At 38.2% G+C, this 19,557-nt stretch overlaps 1 protein-coding gene across 1 annotated transcript in view; it reads right to left on the reverse strand.

Annotated features, from left to right (window-relative positions):
* Positions 1 to 1,047: 1,047 nt before the first annotated feature.
* Positions 1,048 to 19,557, reverse strand: part of LOC117290169 — a 59,749-nt gene continuing 41,239 nt past the window's right edge. The window contains exons 9-13 of the mRNA XM_033771425.1: positions 18,714 to 19,481; positions 17,131 to 17,376; positions 16,443 to 16,577; positions 15,353 to 15,478; positions 1,048 to 1,310 (exon numbers count right to left, since the gene is read on the reverse strand). Of these exons, the coding sequence (XP_033627316.1) occupies positions 1,048 to 1,310; positions 15,353 to 15,478; positions 16,443 to 16,577; positions 17,131 to 17,376; positions 18,714 to 19,481 (1,538 nt within the window). The remainder of the gene's footprint in view (positions 1,311 to 15,352; positions 15,479 to 16,442; positions 16,578 to 17,130; positions 17,377 to 18,713; positions 19,482 to 19,557) is intronic.

Genomic DNA, 19,557 nt, shown 5'->3' on the forward strand with positions numbered 1-19,557 from the left:
GGTTTCAAACGCTTTTCATAAACCAACTCGTCCGATCCAAGGCAACGTGTTCCTTTAATGACAAGCAAAAGAATAGTCACACAAATATGGAAAAGAAAAAAAATAACTCACCATTTCTTCCATCCACGAATTACAGCACAAGACCACGTCACATGACCACATCAACAGCCAATCAACAGGTGAGGAGGAGGAGGAGGAGGGCGGGGCAGGGCGGAGTTGCAGAGAATACCATGGAGGGATGACAGTGCAGGCATGCAGACAAATAATATCTACTAAACACTCTCAAAGATTCTACCAACAAACTTATAAATTAAAAGTGCAAGCACATACATTGTAATAATAATAGTGGCTTCAAAGACCTTTTCACAAATACCCATTGTGCAAACGCTAATTGTTCAAAGAGGTGCACACTGGTCTCAAACTTGATCACTAGCTAGACCAGCATGCACCTAATTCCCTGCTTAATTGCATGCGTACAGAGTATTTGCGGTTTAAGGTCTACAATGTATAGCACTCAGGTCCGCCTTTTTGTGACGCTTATGGTGCTTCAACATTATATAACCTCTGGTTACTTGGCCATTTTCTTTTATCCCTAAACCATCTCAGCTCTCTTAGCTTGCAGCCTGTGCTGCCAAACATGTAGCGCACTAAGCTAAATCAATCACAAGAATTATCTCTGCCCTTGCATGTACCCATTTATACCCATGGGCGAATAGAGCATTTTTACACTGCTCAGTCCCTGTAACAGTGAGCCATCAGAGTTAATGACCCTGTAGGCCGCAATCAGGCCTGGATTTTTATTATTGAACATGTTGGAAGGGCAAGAAGGCCATTTTTCATTTTGCAGAGGGCACGTCCATTGGAACTTCCATTGGAAAATCTTCAAGTCAATGAGACACTTTTGCAGGCCACCAATGCCTGAGACCAGGGGGGCAATGAGGCCATGGCCTTCTCCAGGCTTTTACATTGTCAGCGGAGGAGTAACAAGCAAATGGAGAATTTACAAAGCTTGGAATGATTTAAAAACAAGCTTGCAGACGGAACGTCTTACCTCTGAGCAGCCTTCTCGTGGTTCCCACACGGCTTCCCCTGTAGCTGTGGAGCGAATGCAAACTGTGGATGCACGCCCTGCTGTAAGGTGGGGCTCTGCTGGGGCGGACTTGGGCTGATGTCTCGTGGGGTGCCCCAGGGGCTACTGGTCGATGGCTGAGGCCGGGCAGGGGTACTTGAGACTCTTGGGGATGACCGGCTTGAGCTGTAGGCACTTGAGCGGGGAGATGGGTCCCGGGAGTGATGCGTTTGCCGCCCACCTGTGGGTCACACAAAAATTATTACAACTATTATACAACTATGTTACACCAAAACAATAATAATTTTGGTTTTACCCATACACACTGATGTATGTTACTGGCCTTTCCTGAGCTCTGCGAACAAGAAATCATAAGCATATTACTCAAGTGGGATCGAATCAGGTGGGGCACTTAAATCAGACATGATGTCACGTCCTTGGAAAAAGGTATGAAAATGTTAACGAGCACATTAGGCTGACCTTTTTGTACGCATGTTGTAGGCTCTTAAATAAGGGAATAAAAGGGTAGCGACAAGTTCTTACATCGCCGTTTCAAGCCGCCAGAGTCAAATTGCCGTTTGATAAAAGCCCAAGCCAAAGGCGAGGGCCTTTATCGCACGGCAACGATCCTGCAAGGTTTTAAACTGTCGTGTAAGAACGAGTCACTACTTTTTTATGCCCATCCATAAATGTGCTTTTGTTAAAAAAAGTTTTAAAAATTCACGTACAGACACTTTGACAGTTGAAAATTCGAAGTTTGAAATATTTTTTTTCAAAAACTTTGTGAAGAGTATGTTGCGCAAGGGTTGTGTGCATGTGCATGCGCTTAGAAATAGATTACGCGTGCGCTGAGAAATAGATTATGTGCCGTTACATAGCTATGAATTGCACGTTCCGCATGATAGTCTTGTGCGCCGAAAGGCGGAAGCCAGCCGGATATAAACACTTGTCATTATCAACTGTTTAAACACCCCCATGTGATGCACTCTCGACCAATAGGAGTACAGAAACTCTCTGGGGTATTTATGAATACTTTTTAAAAAAAATTTGGAAACCATACTGGAAAATTATCATGCCTGTTAGTGTTTTATGTTCCGGTAAGTCAGAGCCACAATTTATATAACTATTGTCTTTTTTTAAGCAACTACTCTTTGCCTTGATCCCCCAACACCCAATCTTCCCAATTATCCTTTTGTATGTGCGATTCTCCGTTTGCTTCCTTTGACCAACTGTAGCTCATAACCTAAACAATGTTAACTTAATATTTCATCCTCAATCGTTGCCGCCACGTCTGCTCTTCAAAGACGCATTATTAGTTTAATATTGATCATGGGAAAACATCAAGAAAATTGGCGCATGTTCTTTGTACACTCAGTAAATTATTAGCTGTGTATCTGAAGCAGATCACAAAGGGAAGTCTGGCACCGCAAATGAGAAAAATAATGCATGAAATTAATCAAACACAATTTCTTTTCACAAATAAAAAAAGCAAAGTTGTTGCTTTAAAAGCATGATGAAAGGTAATGTTTTTAAAGGCACTAAACACCTTTTGTAATTGTCAAAACCAGTATTCCTAATTGGTGGTCCCAACATATGCATAAAATAACAATTCTTTTAAAATTGTTGATGAATTGTTTAAAGAGAATAATGAAAGAAAAAACACCCTGGTTGCACTTGAATTTGCGTGCTTTTTAGATGCATATAAAGGCTTCAATTGAGAAACTACCTCTTTCTCAAAAACTATGTTACTTCAGAGGAGGCCTTGCTCACAATGTTTTACAGTAACAACGGCTCTCCATTTCTAATTACCAAGTAAGTTTTTATGTTTTTTTCCCGAGTAATTACCAATAGTGTCCAATGCCTTTAAAGACATGATAAAGGTGAGAAATTAAATCTCTGGTGTCACATAAAAATGTTCAGTATAACATTCTAGGTGAAGGTTACATAAATGCCTTATCCAGCTCAACAAAACATTCACTTTCTTGCAACAAGTACAATATTCCTGATTATTCCACTTTCTTAAAGGAACATTACAGAATTGGTTTTTGCTAACAAAACAGTTGCTGGCAGTGTAAGCACTTTATGTAATCCACCAAATACACAAACTGACAAACCTGTAGACGTTTGAGATCGATCGGCCATCTGGGTCACTAGAGAATAGTGAAAAACCGATTACAAATTTTGCATCACTGAGCGATAGATAAACTCCAATCGCGAAGTTAGAATATGTATTTCTCATCAAATATGAAATTTCAGACAGAAATATTTCAAGGGATGTTTTTCTACTATCATCATCATTAGACCGTGTAAGTTTTATGAAAATCTGTGATCTTCACGATTTTTGTTTCTTACCAATTCTGTAATATTCCTTTAAACAGATTGTACAATGAACACAGGCCTTGAATTACACACAGGCAACGGAGGACATGGCCTCCGCTGCCCCTTCAAAAGTTCCCTTTGACCTTTCCTGGATTGACTAATGCAAACTGCTCACCTGCAAACTGTTTCGACCATAGCAGAGTCTTTCTTGAAGGCTAAAGATAGACTCTGCTAGAGTCAAACGTCATACCATTAAAGGAACACGTTGCCTTGGATCGGTCGAGTTGGTCTATAAAAAGCGTTTGTAACCTTTTGTTATGAAATGCATATGTTAGGGTTAGAAAGATGTTCTAAAAGTAGAATACAATGATCCACACAAATTTGCCTCGAAATTGCACGGTTTTCCTTTTAATTTGCAAACTAACACGGTCACCCAAGGGAGACAAAAATTTGACTCCCATAAATAGCTGACCGTGTTAGTCGACGAGGTAAAAGGAAAACCGTGCAATTTCGAGGCATGTTTGTGTGGATCATGGTATTCATCTTTTAAAACATCTTTCTAACCAGATGCATTTTATACAAACGGTTACAAACGCTTTTTATAGACCAACTTGTTCGATCCAAGGCAACTTGTTCCTTTTTTTTTTTTTTTTTACAAACAAGACATAATTCATTTTATCAATAAAGAGTCAATATCTCAAATCTCTACAGAAAATACTCAACTTCACACAAATGCAAACTACAAATACACAATTCTATACGTACAAATCTCATGAGCCGCTTTTGCCCGATGCTGTCCGCTATTCTGAAGATACCTAAAATGATGCATAGTTTTCCACCTCGATGCTAACAAGTCCCTTTTTATTTTGTAGTTTTTACCGCATATAGAAGAAAAAGCAACACAAAAGATGACTTCGTGCAATGAATGCAAAGTCCTCAGACCATGGGAATGAAACAATTAAAACCCAATTGAAGTAACTTCTCCACAAGCTCCAGGTGATTTCCTTCAATACCAACTCATTATTGTTTTTTTCTCTCCAAAACGAAAACATCACACAAGAATACGGCCTGAAATTGAACAAAATTTCAGAAGCTCGGTGTCTTGGAAATCAACGTGAGAAATGTCTGAGGCAGAAAAACGGCCGACCACACTCCGTCAAGCAATTATTGTACTCCGACTGGATGGGATTCAATTTGATGAACAGATGCTCAAGGGCACACGAGTGAACACAATGCCATCGAAGAAGGAAAAACCTAGATACAACGAGACTCAATCCGTTGATAGGCAAGCCCGTGGAAAATTTTCACAAAAACATATATCTGAGAGAAAAAACGGGAACAATCAATCCTTGATTAATTCCAGCCTTGTTGAAATCAAACTCTTATGTTAATGGCAAATTGTAAAACGTATCCTGCATTTTTTGCAATGCTTCATTTCGTTCCCTGATGAGTAGGCGATGATTGCTTCGGCCTACACAATTCCTCATTTAAAAGGCATGAGCATTGGTCTCTTATTGACTTCCTTGCTTTATAAATTCATGAGCAAATATTTTAGTTCCATGCGGCCACTTCATCACAAGGCAACTAAGTAATAATCAGTCACTTAACAATTTTGGTTCGTTATAAAACTTTCCATTTGTTAAAGGAACATTATAGAATTAAGAAGAAGAAAAAAAACCTTGTTTTAGATCACTATTTACATAAAACTTACACTGTCTAATGATGATGATAGTAGAAAACATCTCTTGAACGATTTCTGAATGAGATGTCATATTTTGATTAGAAATAAATAAAACTAAAATCCTGTTTATCGCTCAGTGAGGGTTTTATTCCACAGGTTTGTCGGTTTATAAATAGGGTATTACATCTACCAGCAACTGATTTGTTAGCAAAAATCAATTCTGTAATTCCTTTAAAGGTACATACTTTAAAGGTACGTCAACAGCAGGCCCGAATTGCATGGCTCTGCTTAAAGCTGACTTCTGCGCTTACGATCAACATTCTTTCCTTACTGTGCAAGCACGGAATTGCGGCACTAGCTGTTAGCGAAGAATGCTTATAGTTACAAGAAGTACGCACACGCACAAACCAAAATCCCTGCTAACCTGCGAAATACGCTTGCTTCTGAACTCACTGCTTCTGTAAGCGTCAATTCTTTGCTTACGGTAAGCAGCCGAGCCATGAAAATGGGGACAGCATCGATCCCCACCCTAATCTTTATCCCAAACATGCATCTAGCACTTTCCTGGATTAACCTTTTTTATCAAACTTTCTCTGACATGTCTGACAAAGAATTTTTTTTGCTTGAATGTCCTCAAAGGTTTTCAGCCCCCTTTCAACTCTTTTTTTAGCAATTGACAAAAATTCCCATTTAAAACAGATTAAAAATCATTGGAAAACGCCTTTCTTGATTGACTTGGCAACCAATTTCCTCTAGTAACAATTGTGCAATGCTGAAAATGTTTTTTTTTTCTCATCATCCAAGTCTTGACACTTGTGTCAAGTGTCTCACTTGAGCATTTATTGCTCCGTCCTCCAGTTTGGACACAAAACCATACGTACCGTATGTGTGTTTTGTAATGCATGTACAATAACCCAGTAGAACATCATTCTTGTCTACTCTACCCTTAAAGACACTGGACACTATTGGTAATAGTCAAAGACCAGTCTTCTCACTTGGTGTACCTCAACATATGCATAAAGTTACAAACCTGTGAAAATTTGAGCTCAATCGGTCATCGAAGTTGCGAGATAATAATGACAGAAAAATAACCCTTGTCACATGAAGTGGTGTGCGTTTAGATGGTTGATTTCGAGACCTCAAGTTCTAAATCTGAGGTCTCAAAATCAAATTCGTGGAAAAATTACTTCTTTCTCGAAAACTATGGCACTTCAGAGGGAGCCGTTTCTCACAATGTTTTATACCATTACTCGTCACCAATAAAAGGTTTTATGGCAATAATTTTTTTGAGTATTTACCAATAGTGTCCATGCACTGCCTTTAAACAGCATGCTCATTATAATTCTTTAAAAAAGTGAGACTGATACTCATCAATGCATCATCTGCAGTTTTAAGTTATATCGGCTTTCAAAAGGATACTGTGAATATGATTTGCATTTAGATGCAGAATTCGTTCTGAATCTGATCTGGATGAACGATGCACAAGATAGGAAGACAATTACAAACAATAGGTCACTATATCGGCAGTGTAGCTATGTAAGAAGGCCTTGGGGGCTTAAGTTAGGACGGGTTACTTGTCCTAACTCAAGATACGATTAATCCTAGTCTTTCATGAAATCGGCTGCGGTGCCTTTTATACTTTATATGGCAACTTTTGACAACATAAAAAACACTGTGAATCGGGCAACAATTGAACTCTTAAAGGAACACGTTGCCTTGGATTGGTCGAGTTGGTCTTTGAAAAGCGTGTGTAACCGTTTGTTATGAAATGCACATGGGTAAAAAGATGTTGTAAAAGTAGAATACAATGATCCACACAAACATGCCTCGAAATTGCACGGTTTTCCTTTTACCTCGTCGACTAACACGGTCGGTCATTTATAGGAGTCAAAATTTTGACTCCCATAAATGGCCGACCCTGTTGGTTCGCACAGTAAAAGCCAAACCTCGCAATTTCGAGGCAAACTTGTGTGGATCATTGTATTCTACTTTTAAAACATCTTTCTAACCATATGCATTTTATACAAAATGGTTACAAACGCTTTTTATAGACCAACTCGTCCGATCCAAGGCAACGTGTTCCTTTAATGAGATTCCCTCCTCCCCTCCTCACTTCAAATCAGATTTCATTATCAGATCATTTTCCAAACTCAATCATTTCATAATTCAATTTATCACATTAAGTGCAGCTGCTGGAATATGAATATATGAGTAATTCCAGCTTCTTGAATTTGGTTGAATGCCATTAGAAATTTAATGCTTTCCATGCTGCCAGAATTGCGATGATTTTCTCTTTAAAGGATTTGGGTGCTTTTTGTAACAAAAAAAACAAAATGTCCACAGATTTACTTTAAACTCACACGGTTTGAAGATAGTGATAGTAGAAAGCTTCCCTGAAAATATTACTAGCTGAGGTGCTGTAGTTTGAAAAATGAGTAAAAATATGTTTTACATGCTAAAATAATTATCGTCTAGAGACAAAAATTATTTGTGTGATTTCTTTACTCATTTCTCAAAAATGACAGCAGCTCAGAAAGTGATATTTTAACGGGAAGCTTTCCACCATCATTATTTTCAAACAGTGTGAGTTTGATGTAAATCTGTGGACATTGTGTTTTGTGTCCTACAAAAAGTACCAAAAACCTTTAATGAATATAAAAATGCTGAGTACTGAGTATACAGTGCTAACATACATCGGTGATGGGTAAAAACCAAAATTAGTATATAAAAATGAATTGCCCGGATTTGTGTGCGTTCTTCACAAGTTTCCATTTCACAGCACTGAAAAAGCATGTCAAAGTTTGGGTGCACTGTATGAAAATGAATGATACACATACATGTACAACAATTTGTAAATCTATGCTGAAAGCTGGCTGCCTTGTTCTTGCTAACCTGTGAAATGGGCTTATGATTTTAAGAAAATTTGTCTGCTATAGTTCAGCATTGAAATTTGCTTAGTTAGCACGGAAATGTGTTTAATTACCATACCACTAGCACTCTCTCCATATAAGCCACACTATGTAATGCTCTCAAAAGATTCAAGATTTTTGAATTGCTCAATTAAGTTTCTCAATCATTAAAGCCATTGGACACTTTCGGAACAGAAAAAAAAAGTTCAGAGATTTACAAATAACTTACAGGGTTTACAGAAGGTAGTGGTGAAAGACTTCCCTTGAAATATTATTCCATGAAATGCTTTACTCTTTGAGAAAACATTAAAACAATTATCAATTCTCGATACGTGCGGAAACAAGGGTTGGTTTTTCCTGTTATTTTCTCTCGACTCCGATGACCGATTGAGCCTAAATTTTCACAGGTTTGTTAGTTTATATATAAGTTGTGATACACAAAGTGTGGGCCTTGGACAATACTGTTTACTGAAAGTGTCCACTGGCTCTAAGTTTTACTCAATCCCCAATATCTGGAAAAAAACAGGTGTTGTATAATGTCATCTCCCAGCCACCCTGCCATGGAACACTCTCAACAGATTTTTTTTTTTTTTAATGCAGTAGTAAATTGAGCTTCTCAAACATTAAAGACACTGGACACTATTGGTAATTGTCAAAGACTAGCTCACAGTTGGTGTATCTCAACGTATGCATACAATAACAAACCTGTGAAAATTTGAGCTCAATCGGTGGTCAAAGTTGTGAGATAATAATGAAAGAAAAAAACACCTTGTCACACAAAGTTGTGTGCTTTTAGATGCTTGATTTCGAGACCTCAAATTCTAAATCTGAGGTCTCAAAATCAAACTTGTGAAAAAATTACTTCTTTCTCGACAACTACATGTACATTACTTCATGGGAGCCGTTTCTCACAAAGTTTTATTCCATCAACCTCTCCCCATTACTCATTACCAAGAAAGGTTTTGTGCTAATAATTATTTTGATTAATTACCAATAGTGTCCACTGCCTTTAAGTTTGACTCAGCCCACAATATCTGAAAGAAGAAAGGTGTCTTGTAATGTCATCTCCCAGCCTCCCTGCCACCATCCCTCTCTCTCCATAAGCCACATAGACATGAAAAGCTCTCAACAGATTTTGGATGTTCGAATGGATAATTAAGATTTCTCAAACCTAAAATTGCACTCGGTCCGATCAATACCTGAACAAAAAGTTCTCAGTATGTCTTCTCCCGGTCCCCACCCCCTTCCTTCTGTAAGCCACATACATTGGGCCCACATGTAATGCTCTGAGGGATTTGCGGCTTGTGTAATTTCTACTGGAGCATTTCAAGGGCATCACGGCAATGACAAGGGGCAACGGAGGCAATCGCCTCCAGTGTCTCCGTGTGAAGTATCAGGCCTGCGCTATATAAAAAGCGACTATTAAAGTAGGTGATTTTTCATAGCATTTATAACAAAGTGCTAATTTAAGTAATTTGTTTTTTCTTTATGTTTATCTTTGGTTTTGAAAACCCTACTGTGCAAACTGGGGCATATTAACAAAAACAAATTTATCTTGATTGTTTTTGAAAATTTGAGATGATACAAAAATTACTATCATCTTGTTTTTACCCTTACATTGTATGTATTGTAAAGTGTACTTTCTCAAGTTCTGCGAAAAAAAATCCACAGGCAAAACACTTCGGTGAGATTCAAGTCCACAACTTTAGTATTGCTAGAGCCAACGACTGGCTAGAGCAGATGTCTCACAACTAGACCACTGAGATTGCCCGGTGGCTCAAGGCAGTTTGAATCCATTGTGCTAACAGCAGGTACAGCAACAATTTAATAGATGCTAAAGAATGTGACAAAGAATATAATTTGTATTTAGCCTTGGGTTTCTACACATCGACGCAAGTTATATTCTTTATCCACGATGAAAAATTAACATCTATTAAAATGAGGTCTGCGTAATGTTTATACTTGATTATAAAAGCCCTACAACCATGACAACACAATCTGAATGGTTTTATCTTGATGACATTTGTAAATTTGATCAGATAAAACAAAATTGCTAGTATTTATTTTTGTTGTTTTTCGTATCGGCTGTACTTCACGCATACCAGCACGCAATTTTTGCACGTATCACCCTTATATGCTAGCTATAAGGAGAACCTTGTCATTCGTTTAAATAATCAATATTTGCATTCATTGTCAAAAAAACCTTGTCAGCGTATTGCAAATTTGCTTAGTAATAATAATAACAATAAGTATTTATATAAAGGATTCGCGTACTTTTTCAAAATGTCCACAGATTTACATTAAACTTACAGGGTTTGAAAATAATGATAGTGGAAAGCTTCCCTTCAAATATTACTAACTAAGGTTGTGTAGTTTTTGAGCATTTAGTAAAACTAGTCATAAAATAATATTAATCTCATGAGACCAAAATTATTTTAGCATGTAAAATCCCCTTAGCCAGTTATGATATTATACCAAAAACATAGCATAACTCGGGTTGATACGTTATTACACGCTAAAACTGAGATGAAAATTATTACTTTTACTCATTTCCCAAAAACTACAGCACCTCAGTAAGTAAAATTTCAAGGGAAGCTTTCTACTATCATCATCTTCAAATTGTGTAAGTTTTTGTAAATCTGTGGACATTGTGGTTTTTTGTTAGGAAAAAGTACATATATACCCTTTAAACAAGATCAAAGCGCTTCACAGAAAATCTACGTAGAACCTAAAAAGAAGCTAGACAGAAATGGAAAATAGGAAAGTTTTTTTAATGTGTGTATGGAAGGAGAATCTCTGATGTGAACATATGGGCCAGTTATGGAAAAAAAACGTGACCATGACAGGGCCCAATTCCAGAAAGCCTGTATATAAGTACAAAAACTTGCTAAGCACAGAAATGTACTGCTTGGCAGAATCAGCTTCCCAGCCAAATTTACATTAAGTCTGCATTAAGTCTGGCATGTGACTGACTACATTTTTGCTTCAAGCAGTAATTTTCTGCTTAAAGGGAAGGTACACTATTGGTAATTGTCAAAGACCAGTGTTCTCACTTGGTGTATCTCAACATTTATGCATAAAATAACAAACCTGTGAAAATTTGAGCTCAATTGGTCATCGGAGTTGGGAGAAAATGATGAAAGTAAAAAGACCCTTGTTGGACGAATTTGTGTGCTTTCAGATAAGAATAAAAGACTTCTAGCTCGAAGTCTTTTATTTTTTTAGTGAGAAATCACCTCTATTTCAAAATCTATGCTACTTCAGAGGGAGCCGTTTCTCACAATGTTTTGTACTATCAACAGCTCTCAAACGCTCGTTACCAAGTCAGTTTTTAAGTTAATATTTGTTTTGAGTAAATACCAAACGTGTACCTTCCCTCTAACTGTTTAACAGCTTTATAAAATTGGGCCTACAATGTAATTATCTCCTTGCTGAAGAAAAATATGGCTCTAGCTACAAAGAGTTGAGTCGTTCTAAATAAAAGTAAACAATGCTAAATCAGCGAAAGTAAAACATTTACAAAACCACTCCCCCTTCTGTAACGTGAAATGTTACGAGGGCAACCCTTTTGTTGAAATCTGCCCCGTTTCCCTATGGCATACATGGCATAATGTTATAAACGCACGTTCTAACCTCGCTACGTGTTTTTCTACATAATACGGGACATCCTTTCACCATGGGGCGATTTCCTTTGAGCGGAAAAATACTAAACATTAATATTTCAAATTATAATATTTTAGAGAATGTAGTGAGTGATGGTTCAAGCCTGTTTTCTTTTTAATTGGCATTCTCAGTGATATATAGGTATTGCATACAGTGGCATAACTCTGGGGGGTGGCTTCGGTGTCATTATTTAATGGAAAATTTGCAGAAAATGTTGAACTTGGTTTTTGAAAGTATGTGATATAGTAATACGAAAGTATGTGTTCACACGATTCAATGTTTTGCTACCTTTGGCCGTCCATGCCAACCAGTGTATGACTTTTTGTGAACAATAGAAAGGTCTTATAATAATGGCTGAGGGTTTTATTTGGCTGTGGTCATGTCTAGTTCAGGGCCTAATTTCATCCCTCTGCTTACTGCTGACTTCAGCGCTTACGATCACCATTCCCTGCTTGCTTAACTATGCATAAACTCTGTTTGTGCACGTGGAACACATCTCTGCTTAGCCTCACAATAATAGCATTGAATACAGTCCTCTCTTTACAACTTTGTTTTTTAACCCTAAAGAGTATATTTCTTTATTGCGACCGACAAATTGCGACCTCAAGAGTACATTTCTTTATTGGGACCGACAAATTCCCATTGACAATAAATGCTGAAGATCAGACCTGATGCTTTGTACTACCTCTAGAGAGATCCAGAAGCCATGTTTAATCTCTCCTGGGATGCCCAGAGGATCTCTAGTCAAACCGTCAATGACGCATTGCTGTGTCACAGACAGATCACAATCTTTTCGGTCAGGGAGTTTTGCAAACAGTACAATTGACATTTTATACCGTGGGCAACTCTATGGTTATTCAAGTAACACTCGATCACTAAAGATATAACAAAAATTGATTTGCTGAATGAATGTCTTGACTTTGTTACTCTGAACGAGATTTACCCATGGATCTACCGCAAAGCTCACCTATTTGACTTAATAAGTCGCAATACTCAATTGGTAACTTAAAAGACAGTGGACACTTGGTAATTGTCAAAGACCAGTCTTCTCAGTTGGTGTATCTCAACATATGCATAAAATAACAAACCTGTGAAAATTTGAACTCAAACTGGTCGTCGTTGTGCAAGACAGTAATGAAAGAAAAAACACCCTTGTCACACAAAGTTGTGTGCTTTCAGATTCTTGATTTCAATACCTCAAAATTTAATTCTGTGGTATCGAAATCAAATTCGTGAAAAATTACTTCTTTCTTAAAAGCTGTGTTACTTCAGAGGGATCCGTTTCTCACAATGTTTTATACTACCAACAGCTCCCCATTAGTGTCCAGTGCCTTAAAAAATTAAACATATTTTAAATTGTTGTGATACCTGATGCTAAAAAAAACAGACAATCTCAGTGGTCGAGTTGGTAAGGCACTGCTCTAGAATTACATAGGTCGTGGCATGGGTTCGAATCCCAACCGAGTATATTGGTATATGCCTGTGATTTTTTTCTCAGAACTCAGGAATATAGTAAGTAAACAGTGCTAACAGACATCGGTGTATAAGGTTAAAATTTTCTCAGTTTCAAATTTTGGGAGAAAAAACTGATATAAGTTTCCCTAACGCATTACTTCAAAACATAACTTTTCACAAAACAAAGCATTTACATGTACTAACCATTATACAAAAAACACACCCCCTGACCTGAGAAAGATCTCAAACTACACAAAAACACTTGTTAATTAATATTAAGAGGATGTGTGAACAACAGGCAACGCCATTGCCTCTCTGAGCTCAACAGAGGGCTCATCCTCAGATAACGAGCCACACCAACTGCAAAGGCTGCTTATTTATCCGGTGAGGCATGTGAGGCAGGAGATGTTGTCCCCCTGGATATTCGGTCCCACCATTAAGGCAAACTGTGTCTAAACTCCTTCTGATAACGAGATCTTTTAAATCCTCCTCCTCCAACCTACATGTATGTTAATTCCCCATATGGGGAACAGAATCGCTGGCGAACAGATTTCCCTCGGAAAACAGACACCGACACCAGAGTTATAAAGCCGACTCATCACAAGAGGGGGCAATTCCAATAAGACTTGACTGTGTACAATGATGAATAATAGTAAACTACAGCAAGTTCAGAGGGTAAGTATTGTTAAAATGCCTTCAGTTAAAGGCAGTGGACACTATTGGTAATTACTCAAAATAATATTAGCATAAAACCTTACTTGGTGATGAGTAATGGGGAGAGATTGATGGTATAAAACACTGTGAGAAACGGCTCCCTCTGAAGTGCCATAGTTTTCGAGAAAGAAATAATTTTCCACGAATTTGATTTTGAGACCTCAGATTTAGAACTGGAGGTCTCGAAATTAACCATTTAAACGCACACAACTTTGTGTGACAAGGGTTATTTTTTCTTTCATAATTATCTCGCAATTTCGATGACCGATTGAGCTCAAATTTTCACAGGTTTGTTATTTTATGCATGTTGAGATACAGCAACTGTGAAGGCTAGTCTTTGACAATTACCAATAGTGTCCACTGCCTTTAAAGGCAGTCCTTCCTTCCTGCAGATGATCTAAATCTGAATTAAAAAGGCCCCTAGTCTACAAAATATCCTAATGGAAACATCACACAACTTTTTTAGAGAAGACAATAAAGAAGTTTCAGTTTTAGACGTTAAAAAAAAACACCTATGGGGAAAACCCAGGCAAGCAGTCAGGTAGGGACTTTAACCGGGGTCCACAGAGGTGAAAATGTATGGAAAGAAACTACTCAGTTAACCTGACTGCCAGATCACATAATTGTTTTGGACAAATACAGTGTTCTATTCTGGAGGATAAACATCCTACATGTCTTTTGGGTGTATAAAAAAGGTCATTAATCCAAGTGAGGCAGAAACAGATTTCTGTTTTGAATGCCTTTATTTGGAAGGCAACAAGTACAGAAAAACAAATTCATTACAAGGTATGAACGGGTACCTGCGTGGGTAGAGGACGATATTGTGTTTAAAAAAGCATTCTGAGCCCCACGGCAACCCATGCTGTTTACTCCCAAGGGAGATGAGAAAGATTAAAGGAATCAATTGGCCAAATTTATGGAGAGACATCTGCCAGACACCACAAATTAGTTTTCCTGCCCAGGGTAAAACATAGAAAGGAAGAAGAGAGAGCCTTTAGACTTGACTGGACTTTGCTAAATCTAATAATTTCTGTTTTTAAACTTGTCTTTTAAATTGCTGAATATAGTTTGATCTAAAAAAAAAACCAGACCCTTGCCTTTGAAGGTTTGTGTAGTTTTTGTACGGCACAAAACACAAAAGCCACAGATCTACACCAAACTTACATGGTTAAAAGATAATGATGGTAGAAGGCTTCTTCTTAAAATATTACCTATCAAGGTGCTGTTGTTTTTAAGAAAGGAGCAAAGCATTTTACAAATAGTTATTTTCTTCTCAGTGAGACGAAAACCGTTTTAGCATGAACAACGGATTAACGCGACTCTCCTAAAAACTTTGCTTTGTGGTTTTCACTTTGTTTTCCCCTCAAAAACTTGACAACTAATGACGCTGAAGCTTCTACAGGTAAATTATTATATTACGTACATCGTCATTCACAGTGAGCACGGTATACATATCACGGCAACAAAATTGATCGATGGGCAAGAACTTGTTATTACGGTACCAAACCCTATAAATACAAAAATAAGTTTTTCATATCTTACCATTGAGCAGCCTCTGTGCTTGTTTGCGTCCGTTTGTTCCTTGTCTATTTGGCGGACTACCAGTTTCAGACTTTGATGGTATCGCCCGAACACTATCCACATCACTAGTTCCACCCTCATCAGTGTCTGAATGAAAAACAATCAAACAAAGAAAATCACTTTTTACTGTGAATACCAAATGATTTATGTAGCTTTCCCAATTAAGTTAAAAGGCACTGATGGACACTATTGGTAACTACTCAAAACAATTGTTAGCATAAAAAACTTTAACGCACATGAGAGAGCTGTTGATAGTATAAAACATTGTAAGAAATAGCCCCCTCTTTTGAGAGGTAATTTGTCACTCAATTATGAAAAGATTTCAGGCCTGAAGCCTTTGCTAGGCATCTGAAAGCACACACACTAGTTGTGCAACAAGGGTGTTTTTTATTTCATTGTTCTCTTACAACTTGATGACCAATTGAGTCCAAATAATTATTTTATGAATACATGTATGTTGGGATACACCAATTGAGAAATATACTGGTCTTTGACATTTACCAAAAGTGTCCAGGGTGGATTTTTACAAAGAGTTAAGACTTAAGTCTTATCTCATGTTAGGGTGGGTTGCTCATCTTAAGGACTTGCCTGTTTAATACCTCCTGGGACTAGTCCTAAGTAAGGACACTTTGTGAAATCGACCCGGTGCCTTTAAACCAAGACTATTCTTTCCTTCTCAGAGCCAACACTCCCACAAAAGAGATTTACACATGGTTGTACCCAAAAGTTTACTATTTATGTATAGTTCTTCCTAAGACAAGTCCTGACCCAACATTGACATTGTGTTATTTAGAATAGAATAGAATGATGTTTTATTGTAACTTGTAAAAAACAAATATTTGTACATTGAAATGCGTTTTGGTTTTGCGTGTCTAAAAAAATGTTATATAAAAACTACACTAAAAATTGACCATTTATACAAAAATTCAGCGAATATATAATATAAACATCTATAACAAGTATTACAATATACAGGCGAAATACCAAAGATAAAAACAGTGCGATTGAATTAAAATCAGAAATAGACACTCATTATTAAAACCTGATTTACCTCGTTGTGTGTATCTTTTTTTGTCCTTTTTCTTCTGCTTAAGTACTGCTTGGAATTTCTGCTCCAGTTCCTCCATCTGCATTGGATCCGTATCGCTCCGGTCACCATACTCATCAAAAACTTTCACTTCTGGACCTTTAAAGAAAAGGTATTTGTACTCGTAAATTAATGGCAATAAAAACCTTTGGTCTGTTGGTTAGAAGCCTATACAGCAGCATTCGATATACTAGCAATCATGGAGCAGTGGAGAACCGTCGCAGAAATGCCTGAGCTTGCTCGATTTGATGATGACGTGGTTGACCAGAAAATCAACTCAGAAGAGAAACATTTGACCAACCAAACACACCTTGGTTCACCCTTTCTCAAAAATGCATCCCTGTGGAACATTTTTTTTTTTCTCCTTTGGCCCTGTTCTTTCCTTTGGCCCAGGTGTGCCTGTGGCAGGCCTGGAATTAAACAGAGGCCACAAAGGTCATGGCCTAGTTGCCCTGGTCTTGGCTCCACATACGAGTACCTTTTTCAAAAACAAAATCGCCTTGCCCACCTCAAAGATGAATTTCCGGGCCTGAGTTTCCCATAGACTTTGTACACAAATTTACTTTATGAGCACCCCAGTCTTAAGAATTCTCCAATGGAGTACTTTTTTTTTGGTTGTCCTTTGTCTCCAGAGGTTTCCAAAAGCACACACCTTTCTGTAGTGCCTCCTGGAATTTCTGATGCACCATTCCTGTCTCTACAGACTCCAGGTCACTCTGGATGGACACCTGGTCAAAGCTCTTGACCAGTACTCCGGCCACGTGCTTGACCATCAAGGAGCGGAAGCGCTGCTCGTACTCCTCTGTCTGGATGGACTCCGGGTCGCTCTGGACGTTGTGACGACGCAACCTCTTTGGAAGTTTACTCTCTTTTGCATATTTAGGGGTGGAGTGATAATCTATAAAGAAAGGGTTTGTTTTTTATTTGATTAATGTCTGGTACTATGACATGCTTATCTCATGTTACCGCTTACATTTGAATTCCTCAGACTATCGAGACAGTTGCTATGTCACATGATTAGAGGCAAGCTGTTGCTTAGTTACCTAAGAGACGGTGAACACCTATACACATTTCTGAATGGATGTGTATGGCACAATGGTACCAGGGTTTGCTCATCTGGAGGTTGCTTAACAAATTGTTGTCCGAACCATTAGACATAATAGCAACTGTCTCTCTAGTCTGAGGAATTCAAATGTAAGCTGTACATTGTGACTTATATTCAAATCTAACAAATGGTTTATTGCATGAGTTAACAAGAACTCTTACAGTACCATTCAGCAGGGATATTTTGCGCTATAACTTTTTCAAATAAATATATGATGAGTTATGTTAACTCTTTCATCAGTGCCAAGGTCATACATGTACAATCTATTTTATGAATTCTAAAAGCCACATTATCGATCAAGTACAATCTTGTTTATGTACTCAAAAAGTGTCATCAATCAAACATCCACTCCAATAATATACATGTTGTCACAAGAGGGCATTATCACTCAAGAAATACCATGACAACACAAATCATCAAGATATATTTTTGTTTGATTAGAAAAACTTATTGTTTATTGGTTCGAAAACCTAAAAAAAAACTGGGCATTTTAGGTTGAAGCGAACACTGAATAAAGCTAAGTTTTGAAATGAAAATCACATTTGATTACAGCTATATTTACCACACTGGTGTTAGTTAGGCAATCATTGCTATTAAATTCCTTTTTTGCTAAAGCTCAGTAAAAAAAAAAATGTTTTAGCCTTCGAGAAAGACTCTGCTAGGGTCAAAACGTCAGGCCATTAACTATTTTTTGCACAAAAAAATGTTAGCTAAAGCTGATTTGTAAAAGCTGTGTAATGATGCCTGAACAGACTAGTGATTAGAATGATTCAAAGTGCAGCGTAATATTCCTCATTTCATTTCAATTAAATTCTGGTTGTGTGAAGCAAAGGAATTTCAGAACAGCGTACTTAATTGCTGCTTAAGCCTCACCCAATCGAGAGAAGACACAGGAAGGAATTTCATGTTTAGATGTAGGAGGAAAACCCTTGAGAATTATTCCAGGGAAAACCCACGCAGTCATGTAGGGACTGAAAACTCAATTCACAAACAATGAGGTGCCCCGGCGTGCTTCAAACCGGGGTCCTACAGGTGGAAGGCGAGGAATTTGTTGTACCACTATGCCAACCCGACCACCCAAGGAAACTATTTATCAAACAAAATTACCAAAAAGGTTAATTTCCTCTTACCAATCACCTTAGCAACCTCAAAATGACCCTCATATTCCTCAGTCTTAATTGAATCTGACCCGAGGTCACTCTCGGTAACCTCCTTGCGCAGGTACATATACTCTGGAAGACCGCTCGGTTTGGATGTCGGCACGGTAGCCGTCCGCTTCTTACGATGTCGTGATTTACCACGCTTTCCGTGCCCGGGCACCATGAGTCGATCGGTGTCCTTCAGAGGCAGAGACGACTTCAAAGTCCCGACAGGATGTGATGGTTTCTCGGCAGCTGCGTGTTTCTTTGGGGAGAGTCTTATATTATTACTGGAAGACGATTGTGGTCGGATAATACTTGTCTGGAAGATGTGCTCAAAATCCTCCGTTGCGATGGAGTCCATGTCACAACCTCGCCCGGCCCGCCGGTGCTCCTGAAAAGATCGGCTTGTTGGTGCCGCCGATGATGACGCTGTTTTGACATTTGAGTTTCTTAATTCCTTCGATCTTTGGTGGTGATAATGACCCAGAACTTGGGTTGAGTCAGAGGAGGAACCTGCGCTTGCAGATTCCGATAATGCCATGGAAACTATTTCCTTGATTCTGGATGTGATCTCCTCACGATCACTGTCTTCTTTATCGGCAACCTGCGACTCCTGGTCACTGGTCGTCTCAGTCTGTTCCCCCTGTGGTGTTTCGTGGTGCGGACTGTGTGCGGAGTAACGCGGAGTACTGTACTGTGACGGTGCATCATGGGTAAATGAAGGATTGTGGGTATGCAGTGTGTTGGTGTCTGAATCTGTGTGCAAGTGAGAATTTAAAGCAAAAAATGGGGAAGGGGGAAGCGAGGATGTTATAGCAAGCCCTTTTAAAAA

The sequence above is a fragment of the Asterias rubens genome, chromosome 5, assembly GCF_902459465.1.
Source record: "Asterias rubens chromosome 5, eAstRub1.3, whole genome shotgun sequence".
Taxonomy (NCBI): Eukaryota; Metazoa; Echinodermata; class Asteroidea; order Forcipulatida; family Asteriidae; genus Asterias; species Asterias rubens.